General features: G+C 36.5%; 1 protein-coding gene across 2 annotated transcripts in view; it reads left to right on the forward strand.

Moving 5' to 3' along the window:
* Window positions 1–11,736, forward strand: part of LOC107676409 (beta-galactoside alpha-2,6-sialyltransferase 2) — a 69,884-nt gene that overhangs the window by 40,639 nt on the left and 17,509 nt on the right. For both annotated transcript variants that reach the window (XM_016470957.1, XM_016470951.1), the window contains exon 4: window positions 8,255–8,352. In XM_016470957.1, the coding sequence (XP_016326443.1) occupies window positions 8,255–8,352 (98 nt within the window). The remainder of the gene's footprint in view (window positions 1–8,254; window positions 8,353–11,736) is intronic.

The raw sequence follows: 11,736 nt of genomic DNA on the forward strand, positions 1-11,736 counted from the left end.
CTTCACTTTTTTTTTTTTTTATTTCTGTGGTGATGCCAGTTTCTCTGAAAGGGTCAGTGGGATACTGATGCCCTTTACGGTTACATAATCACAAGCATCACAGAGCACACAAAGAGCCCAGATTCTTCCAGCTTTGGCATCTATGGTGGCTGAGCAGTAGTGGGCACAGAGGAAGGGTTTCCATGGTGACTCCACAGCTTTTGTTGTTTCTCAGGATAATGGTGACTGTGCCGTCTCATGAAGGCATTTGGTGATGATGAGAGTAGAAGTAGTTTCACAGTCATTTGCAAACTAGATGCTTTCTAACTGTATTTTCTATCACCATTCTAATTACATTTGTACTTATGCTAAATGGCTTCCTCTTTCTCTCTCGCTTCATAATTGCACTAAATATCACTAAATTTCCCTGTAGGGCAATTTCCTTTCCTCCAATATTTATATTTTATTGCTATTATTATGATAGAGCTAGTAACATTTGTGTATATTATTATTTTATTGCTGTTATTAAGGTGAGACATAACTGTAGCTCTTATTGTTTTTATTCTGGCAGATTTTTCTTCTTCTGGCTGGAGTTTATGATAGATAGTTCATTGAATGTATTATGTCGAGTAGAGGCAGATTTCTCTCACTCTCTGTCTGTCTGTCTGTCTGTCTGTCTGTCTGTCTGTCTCTGTCTGTGTGTCTCTCTCTCTGTCTCTGTCTCTGTCTCTGTCTCTGTCTGTCTGTCTCGGTCTCTGTCTGTCTGTCTGTCTGTGTATGGTGACATATTTGAGTGTAATGGATTATCGGAAAAGGAGAAAAAATGTAGGATGGGGACTTGGTTTTCTCCATCAGTTTGTTTATTGGATGGAGGCAGATCTTGTAGTAGGTTGTAAGAATGGGGCTGGTATAAGCAGACTAAATTATTGAAGAAATCTGATGTTACCAGAGAGAAGTCTGTCATTTCACTGAAAGATCGAATTTAACATTTTAACTAAAATTAATTGAAAACGTTGTGGAATTTGGGGTACTCTTTTGGGGTGAATTTAGTTTATCAGAATTAGATGCCATTTTACTGAAATGGACAACAATTAAAGCAATAGTTCACCCAAAAATGAAAATTGACTTGCCCTCAGGCCATCCAAGATGTGGATGAGTTTTTCTAAATGGGAAAAGATTTGGAGAAATTTAGCATTACATTACTTGCTCACCGATGGATCCTCTGCAGTGAATGGGTGCCGTCAGAATGAGAGTCCAAACAGCTGATAAAAACATCACCGTAATCTACACAACGCCAGTCCATCAATTAATGTCTTGCCGTATTTATAAGAAACAGTCTTCAAGGTTGCAGGTTTGTAACTTCGTTGGGGGAATCCAGAAGTTGTATCTTTGTTGTTCATGACACTACATTATGTTGGCTGTTTAGTGGTTGAATGTTGCTGGGGCAGGGTCTTAAAGTCACCTGACCAAATTAGGGCATCAGTCTTTCAAATCCACTAGTGCACTCTTTTGTAAAATCACTATCAGGTGTGCCAAGACCAAACAAATCATTAAAGTGTACTTGCCACTGATGTACTGCACCCTGTAATAGATGCATGCAGCTATATTGATCGAACTGCTTGTTACAGTTGTTGTATATTAGCAGTATTACTTCACACACAATATATAAGTATGGCTCGCATTGATTTTCCTTAAATTTTAATTTAGACTGAGGCCAGTTTTGATCAGGTTCTATTTCTCCACAGCCCCTTTAACCTGTCTATTAAATTCAGCTTGTCTTGTCTAAACATTTCCCATCAGCCGTGCCAACCTAGTGTGCCCTCCAGATATACTCAAGGACGAGCCAGAGAGCCAACAAATCCACGGCACAGCCAAGAGCAGATCTGTCAGTGCACTACATGAGAAGCCTGTCTCCGGCTCGGCTCATCTAAACCTTATTTTTTAACATTCATCTATGCATTACAAAAATAATAATAATAATACAATCTCTGCCATCAGTTTCCTCATGTTTTGTTTGGGAAAGCCACTCCGTTATTAACACTGTTGTTTATCACGTTGGTTATTTCCAGAGAGATTCCAGCTTTGATTCGCATTACCAATGCAGTCATATGCAATGCTGTGCAATCTCTCAGCTGTTTCTTTGTTTGTTTGTTTTTTTTGGCTCTAAATGAGTCTACCATCCTAGTCTCAGACGAAACGCCTACAGATGCCCACAGTCCGTTTGCTGAATGTCTGATGCATATTGCTCACCAAAATGGAAAGTATTTTCTCTTTCCTGCAAACTCTAATCTGATTGGCTTTCTTTACGCAATTTCTGGATGTAAGAGAACGCAGGGTTTTTTTATCAGCATGCAGCATAAATTTTGTTGGTTAATTCATTGCGCACTTCTGAGAAAAAAACATGTCACTGGGTTTGCCAAAGCTTGTCAGGATGGTGGCATCAATTTTGTTTGAAGCACTCGAGGCTTCCTGACAAATCGAAATAAAATCTAAATTGCAGCTTAGTGCGATTTATCTAATCGCAAAGGCTGTGATTTAATTAAATATATGCACAGCATGTTTTAGAGTGAAACATGACACTGCGTTTTGCACGTGAGCAGCTCATGAATCCAGTGTTTTCAGTGTCTCAGAGCAATTTGGTTCACAGTAAATGCTTCTCCTCACAAAACACATCTCTTCATGGGCTCTGATTTTGGTCCACATACAGAGCTCATTAAAAAAAATGCATCTTGCACCAACCATCTTCACAAACTTGTAATGAGGAGAGCTTATAAACCAACTGTTGTCAAAAGAAGCTTTAAAGGGCTCCCTGTGGTTTCCTGTAACCATATAAAAACTTGATCGTTTAACATTTGAAAGTGTAGACAGCCATTAATACAGCATCAGTGTTTACATTTGCAGTATAAAATAAATTGTAATGGTCTTTTACTGTGAAATATGGAAATGATCACAGTTATATTACATTGTGTATTAAACTTAATGTGTATTAAATTGCACCCTACAAATAGGTGCAACAAACCTGCAAAACCTAGAAAACTTTTTTTAAATCGCAATTAGATTTTTAATTCCCAGTGACAGTTGTTGACCATTATTCAGAGTATTTATTGTTTTTCAGTTTTTTTTATGCAATACATTTTCCAGTTTAAATAAAACTGTAGGCATTATTATAACCTTGTTCTGACTTTAGTGAGACTGCCACAAAGTAGACAAAGTTATAATGATGCTTCGATATGCTTTTTTTTTTTTTTTTTTTTTTTTTTTTTTTTTTAAAAAAAAAAAAAAAAAAAAAACTCTAGCTTTCTATTCTACTTGTTTTTCTTTGTTTGTGTATATATATATATATATATATATATATACACACACACACCTTGCTACGTGTACTGCGTTAGGCTAACCGAGACTTGTCATTTGCACTTATATATTGTTGCTCATTTGTAGGCTGAAGCCTTGCTTATTATGCCTACCCTTTATACACAGTTAACTGATGAGCGACACTTTTCACTAAAAAATACAAAATAAACATGTTACATAAACATTACCCCAAATGTACATACGTAATTCAAAACAACATAAAAAATACACATTCCAGCTATTACTTCAATATTGTAACATTACATTCACAATTATTGATACTGAGTCAATAATTTTCTTGAATTTGCAGAGTGAATTACATAATTTTAATTCCTTATCACAAGTATTCCATAGATTTACCCCTTTAACAGATAAACACCTACTTTTTGCATTAAGTTTCATCATTAATAAACCATAATCAATAGTGTCAAATGCTTTTTTTTAATCCAGGAACACCCCCACAGTATATTTCTTATTATTCATTGAAGAAGAAATCTCTTCTACCAGTTCCATCACAGCCATTGAGGTCGACCTGTTTGTTCTAAAGCCATACTGATGATCACTTAATAATTCATGTTTGTCTATAAAATTATCAAGCCTGCGCACAAATATTTTCTCTAGAATTTGAGAACTGGGAAAGAAGAGAAATTGGTCTATAGTTGGAAAAAAGATGCCGATCTCCACTTTTAAAAATAGGAATAACTTTAGCTGTTTTCATATTACTAGGGAATATGTCTGTTAAAAAGGACCGATTACAAATGTGTGTTAATGGTTTTACTATATATTCTATCATATTTTTTATTAACGACATGTCAATGTCATTACAATCAGTGGAATATTTGTTCTTACAATTATTAACAATGTCAAGTATTTCCTTTTCGTCAACTCCCCTAATAAACACAGAGTAATCATTACTGGAAATATTAATTTCACCTATCCTATCCCCAGTACTCTGCTCCACAATCTCTTTTGCTAAATTGTACCCAATATTGAAAAAATACTCATTAAATTCATTGACAATGTCAATCATTTTATTTATACTTAATTTATTAATTTATCATCATTAACAAAATAATGATGGTAATCTACTTTTTCAGTATTCTTTTTAATTATACTATTAAGTACTTTCCATGTTATTTGTATGTTATTCTTATGCTTGTCCAATAACTTCTTATTATAATAGTCCTTTTTACTAAATCTTATAATGCTTATTAATTTATTTTTATATATCTTATATTTATTTTCCACTTGTTTGGTTCTAGTTACTATAAATTTCCTGTATAATGCATTTTTCTTTTTGCATGCTTTCTCTATTCCCTTAGTAATCCATGGTTTATCCTCGTTTTTTTGCTTTTTTACAGTCCTCTTAGACAAACAATGTTTTTCATATTTTTCAATGAATATGGACAAAAAAGCATCATAAGCACTATTAGGATCTTTACTTGCATAAACCTCAATCCAATTCTGATTCTTTAAGTCCTCACTGACAGCAGCAATGACTTCTGGTGTTCTATATCGTATTGTTTTAAAGCTATTTGTCCTATTTCCTTTTGTTTTTTCAAATAGACTTTGAAAGATTGCAAAAACTGGAAGATGGTCAGTCATATCATTTATAAATAACCCAAACAATTGATATTTACATGATTAAAAAAGTGATTTTCTGGGTCAATATCATTTTCAATCTCGTACATTTTATGATCTGTGTGATTGAAGGATTTAAAATTAAATTTTTCGTACTTGCATTGACATTGTAAGTGGTCAGACACACCGTCCATTTGCATATTGACCAACTCCCCATCATCAACATCTCTAAATGGAAACAAAAGTTCCTTATCAATGTCCATCATATCGATAGTCCATATGAATATTCCTCCACACAATCTTATCCATTCTGATCCAATTCTTAACGATCTCTTACAGTGTGTTCTTTGGCTTCTTTAGATGATCCATTTAGCCATAACACAGTCTTCACTTATCCATACTGATCAAGTTCTTTGAGTTCTCTTATTGCGTAAACTTTGGCTTCTTCAGGTGTTCCATTTAGCCGTATCATCACTTTACAATTTCTTGCCCATGTAGCTTGTATCTTGTTCTGTTTCCTCAGAATGCATGCACGTCTAGCAATATCAGCGTTCTTTTTTGTAAGATGTTCATTCAGGTACACCCCCGTACCCTTCAACTACTTTGCCTGCCTCAGTAACTCAGCTTTATGCTTCCAATTCACAAACCGAACAACTATTGCAGGCTTCGCTCCGCCATTCCTTCGTGGGAGGGTATGACAGGCCACAACATTATCGCTCTGAATTATCATATTCTTGCTTTCAAAGAACTTGATTACTTGCTTTTCCAGCGTTTGTAGTTCTTCTGGTAGGGCGTCTTCACCATCTCTGACTCTGGCCACTGTACTGGCATACGTCCGGTGTTTAGTTTCCAGTCCGCTTATAATTAAATCCTCCATTCTTGTATATTGCTCCAGCTCGTCAATCCTTCTCTCCAGACCTTCAATTTTCTTATCCTTCTCTTTCACAAGGTTCTTCAGTTGTTTAACTTCATCCATTAGATCAGGTAGCAAGGTTTGTTGTTTAGCAACTTTGCTCAACTCGTCCGACATGAAGTTTAGGGATTTTCTAATCTCCTCCAACTCCTCCTCAACCACGCTGCTGATTTTCTTCGGTGGCATTTTGGTTTGTTCGTTTTTGTGTCGTGTATTTACAATATCAACTTAGCTTAGTTTATTATTAACATGTTGTTCTTTTCTGAAGTAGCTGCACGCCAAGGAGTTTTTCCTGCTATATGGCATTTCCCCGTTTGTCAGTATGGATTTCAGAACTGATGTTTTGCTCAAAGCAATGTTTCTGTAAGAGCAGTAGCAGTAACTCAGCAATGCTTTGTGTGCTGTCTCTTGATGTCTTTTTTTATTTTATTCCTATTGTTCATCTGCCCCCAAAAGGTGCATAAAAATACTTGTGGTTGTATATCTGTCAGATAGTCTAAATAGGTGTTATTTTACCAGAATAAGCTGCAATGTGGACTAAACCTTGAGCTGTCAAAGGTCTGGTTCAATGAGACCTTAGTTGTTGGTCTTCATCTGCCATCTAGTGGTATTGCAGTGTCTCTCCACAAAACACATATATAAAACACAACATAATTGTTTGTCATTTTTCCAAATGTTCTTTAACATTTGGATCTTCTTTTCCCATCCTGTGTCTATATAACTTTTCATAATTTCTCTTTCACACACATGCGTGGACTTTTTCCTCTCCTGATGTGACTTATATTCTCTCACGAGATCGATGTCCCTGTCAAAATAGTGGGGACATGCTCGATGTCAAGCTAAAATGTACTGCTTTGAAAATATTGCTAGTTGATGAAGGCCAATAACGGAGAGATGGATGAGGAGGTGAGGGGCTTCCTTCAGAGGTCTGTCACGTCACATCCAGGGGAAAGGACTATTCATCATTGACTTTAGTCTCTCTCTCTCTCTCTCTCTCTCTCTCTCTCTCTCTCTCTCTCTCTTCTTTATATGTATGAATGCGTTTTGTATGAATATTATCTTGCTGTAAACCGTTCGTCCACTAGAGAGCAATGTTGTTTTAGACCTCAGCATGATTCTTTTAAGTTTTTTTTTGTCTGTTTTTAGTTTGTAATAGTTATATTTTAAAATTACTTCATTTGACTAAAATAACATCCCTATGTGTATAAAATGATTAATTGTAATAAAAATAATACTTTCATTTCTACATTTAAATTAATTAAAATAAAATAGTTTTGATTTATTTTATAAATGTGATTGTATGATTAGTTCTATAAAATTGTTATTGTTTAAATAAGGTTTATTTATTGAAGATTATTTTATTAATAAAAATAATTTATTTAAATGATATTTTATTATTATTTGGGGTATTTTATTTGACAGTGTCCTTTTAAATGTACATGCATTTACTATAGTAATAACAGCAAATTATGCATGATTACAAACAGCTAACCCTAAAATAAATCATAATCTTAACCCTATAATAAGTGAATGTTGTCAATTAATATTAATCAGTAGTTAACAAGGACACATTAAAATAGTGTCTCTCTTATTATTAAAATGTAATTCTGTTTTGGCATTTATATCATAATCACATGCCTGATTCACAAACTGGGGGTTTTGCAACAGGAAAATCTTGCCTAAGCACTTCCCGTCATTGTCATATCTACATATGTTGTGGTACATGATTCCTGATAGGAAGCTTTTTTTTTTATGGTCTGCTCTAACACAGTAATGGAGTGAAAAATGATTTAGTGGACATCAGGCAGAGATCATTCACCCAATAATGAAAATTGTCCTTTTGTTCCAAACACCATTGATTCTCACCTGTCTCATGACTGATGTGTTTGACATGTGAATGACATTTAAGAGCCACAGTGGAGGGCAGTTTTTGAGTGAACTTAACATGACCTTTAAAGTCACTCAATCTCATGGCAGATTAAATGGAAGATATTCAATCAATAAAAAGCCTCCTGAGGTGAACCCAGTAATAAATGTCATCTAACTTTATTTTCTGTTATACAAGCTGTTTGCACAGTTCCTAACAACAGATTACAGGGTTGAGCAGTGTGAGGAACATGTTTACTAGCGCCGTTCATTCTTATTTATTGCTGACCATTGCGCCCTCACATTTCCACCAATGCACTCCAATGTACATGTGTTTTCGATGTGTGTTCTGGCTCTTTTTTGTTGTTTTTTTCCCCCCTTTTTATAGTCAGTGCTGTCAATGGTTTGAGGCCTTGCTTTCTCTTTCTCTTAGGACATATTGTTTTGTCTTGTTATCTGAAGTTATGCAGGAGTGAATTGCCTTTGTTGTTCACTCATTGTTCTTTTAATCATGACTCAGTCTAAGGCACCATGTGATTAAAGCTCCCATTTTTGTAATTCTAGATTCCCATAATGCAGTGCTGCGTTTTAATACAGCTCCTACCGAGGGTTATGAAAGAGACGTTGGGAATAAAACCACCATACGCATCATCAACTCTCAGGTGAGCGACGTTTGATGTTTTCAGTTCATATTGGTAGTACTGTGACTTTCTGTGAATCAGCCACATAATTGAAGCATATCTCATTTGAACACCCTCTGGCTCGGCTGTGTGTTTTCAGCTAGATCTGAGTCATCATGTCCTAGTGGACACGCGCTCAATGGGTAAACGAACTCAAACACACACAATGCAGAACAGAGACCGCTCCGTGTTAAAGTTGTGGGATGTGCTGTGTCCTTTGTCACTAATGTTTTGTTGTATGTGTACTATGTGATATGTAAATTATGTTGAAGGGAAGCTATTCTAATTTCATTGTACGCTTGTATAATGACAATAAAAGTCATTCATTCATTCATTTCATGAATGGACAGATCAGTGGGAACAGAACTGATGCTTAGTGGATTATTGCAGAGTAGTGTCTGAAAAGTACACTCTGAAAATAATGTTTTGCCTTTTACTCACCTGCATGCCATTTCAAACCGCATGACTGTCTTTGTTCTGTGGACCACAAAAATAGCTGTTTTGAAGATGGTGACCATGGGCGACATTTAGCTCTAGAGTCAGGGAGGACAATATAAATAAATAGCAAAAATAAATAAAACGCATAAGAATGCACGAAGATGTCTCTCAAAAATGTCTTTACAGGTTTTAAGTATCAAAACAATGCCCTATCTTACTGCACCGCATCGAAGCAGTCAATACAGCACAGTCAAGAATTACTCTGAGGTCGCCAATGGTTAACAAACTGTGAACTAGCTTTGACTCTTGCTGCTGATTTGAATGGTGATGCTTCCCATTTTAAGTGTCTGTTGATGGCCTTTCATTTTTAACCAGAAATGTGCACACTGCTTTTCTGATGTTCATTGACTTTTACAATGTCTTTTTTCCAGCTTTAAAATCTAGTCACTTGAAATGTGTCCATTTTGAATCGTTGCCATTGTCACCAAAGGCAAGACACGTGAAAAAAAATGGGAAGGGAATGGGGAAAAAAAAAACGATCAGTTGTGGGACTGTATTCAGTCATAAATTGCATCCCATTCATTCCTTAATTTTCTACTGTCTGTTACTGGAAATGAAATTACTGGTTGATATGGTCCAAACTCAAAAGTTTACACACGTGTTTGGTCCGTGAACTAGATCTCATTCAGAATGCGCACTGTCTGTGGAGGTTTGGCCAGGCTCAGTTCCAGAATAAAATCACTGAGGGTGCTCTCACATATATTTCTGTCTAGTCCATTGCTATGGTTATCACGGTGTCTTATAATCACTAAAAAGCGTCACTCATCTTAGTTAATTGTGATCTCAAAAGGTTCCGTTATAATCAATGAAGTTCTCTAAATTGCACAATGAATCTCTTAATTGCATTGCATCTGCACTTTGTTTATGCGATGATTCACGAGCATGCAAAACTGTACTTAAAGGTCGCCTGAAATGCTTAGAAACATGCAGCGTTACTCTGTTGACGTTATATTAACTGAAACAGGAAGACAGGGTGGGACATATCCAGCACCATTTTTAAAATAGCCAATAGCGTTTGTTTATATCACAGCTTGGGCTAGAACCGTTCAGAGCCGTTGAGCTCCGTAAAGCCGCATTTGACAGGGTATGCCAGCCACAATCTCATCCATATTGCTATAAAATATAGCATTCTGTGTAGACTTCAAATAGCTCCGATACATTTTGTGGTCTGCGCCGACTTGCGCATGTGATCCGCTCCGTGCTATCGTGTCTCTGCACCAGAGCAGAGTGTGTGTGCGGTGGTTAGCATGACATTACGCGAAAGCAGACTTCTTTTTTTTCCTCAATGGAAAGTATATTTACACTGTTTGAATCGTTCCCTGTCCGCTATATAGTGCACTACGTGCCATTCCTTGTACAGAAAATTCTAATTCTGTGGACAAGTGACCGATTTCAGCCGTGGCTTCAGCGTCTATTTTATAGTGTAGGGGGCGGGCGCTTCGGATTCTAGAGAGCATTTGATTGGTCAAAGTTTGATGAGAAGCTGAAGTATGATGTGACATCAACAAAATTGTTGAGCCGTTTTGGCGGAATTCTGCAAGCCTTGAATGCTTATATCTTCTAAATGCAAATTTTGTCACCGTTTTGGAGCACACTGTCTTATAGATAACTGTAAGACTAACATATTGATACTAACACCCAAAAAAACTTTAATTTTGATTTTCATGGGGACTTTAACAAAAACTCTGGTGTTTTCAGCGGCGAGTAAATTCTGACCAACTTAAACATCTCTGATTAGCCATTGCATTAACAGATGGCTACAATGCTCAGCGCTGCTTTCTTCTTTCTCCTCCTCCTTCTCCTTATTCTCCTCCTCCTTCAATGAATAATAAATTAAGAATTATCAACAACTGGTTTTATGATATGATTGTAAAATAAAAAGTGTTTAACGTCAACGTCTTCTATATTATTTTAAAACTGTTATGTTGCTTAATCTTTTGTGGAAACCATTATACATTTGTTTCTGTAATTTAAAAAAAGAAAGATTGCCATGCATTTACTGTCACTTTTGAGCTATATAATGCATCCTTGCTGAATACATGTGTTAATTTCTTTTGTGGAAGAAAAACTGACCCCAAGCATTTGAATGGTGGTGTATATCGTTCATCCTTCAATTAAGAAGATGACCTACTTCATCAAATGGCATCTAGAGGAGGGAAACATGGGTTCGCAGATGGCTGATGAGGCCAATCCGAGCCCGGAAATGTCTCTGACAGAATGGGCAGATCAAAATGATCTGGAGTGCTCTGTCATTTGAATGTTGCTTGCCCTGGCTTTGCTTGAAGCTCTTTTCTTCTCTCTGATGTTCCAGTGCGCAGCTGCTCTGAGAGCGTGGCCCCATTTGTCACAGCAAGGTCTTCCCAGGAAGAGGGGTCGATGCCAAAGTCTTTCATTAAGGCTTTTAAAGCGTCTCTTTTTCTGTCCGCCTTGAGAGCATACACCTGTTTTCAGCTCTCCATACAGGATGTTTTTGTAGACATTCTGACAATGTGTCCGGCCCTGCGAAGCTGAGATTTTTGCAGCTTTGTGAAGATACACTGTAAATAGTGTAGGAAACTTTTTCCTCGTCGAAGCAGAGACCAGGAGACTCTTGGGAATCTTCAGCAGAGTTCTTTATTGAGAACGCGCTGCGTGGCGCTGCAGTCATCAAAAGCCTGACTAAGGCAGTAATACATTGTAGTTTATATACATTTTAAGGGGGCGGGATACATTCAGTAGAGGTGGAGACAATCTAACCCATAGCATGCAAACTCCCGACATGAAAAATGACACCATGAATAATGTTAGTTTGCTGTTAACAAGTCAAAACATCTTAAAATATCGCAGTTTTGCATAAAACAGAAATAATATACTAACCTTTCGTCGAGT

Source organism: Sinocyclocheilus anshuiensis, unplaced genomic scaffold (assembly GCF_001515605.1).
Source record: "Sinocyclocheilus anshuiensis isolate Anshui unplaced genomic scaffold, SAMN03320099.WGS_v1.1 scaffold1126, whole genome shotgun sequence".
NCBI lineage: Eukaryota > Metazoa > Chordata > Actinopteri > Cypriniformes > Cyprinidae > Sinocyclocheilus > Sinocyclocheilus anshuiensis.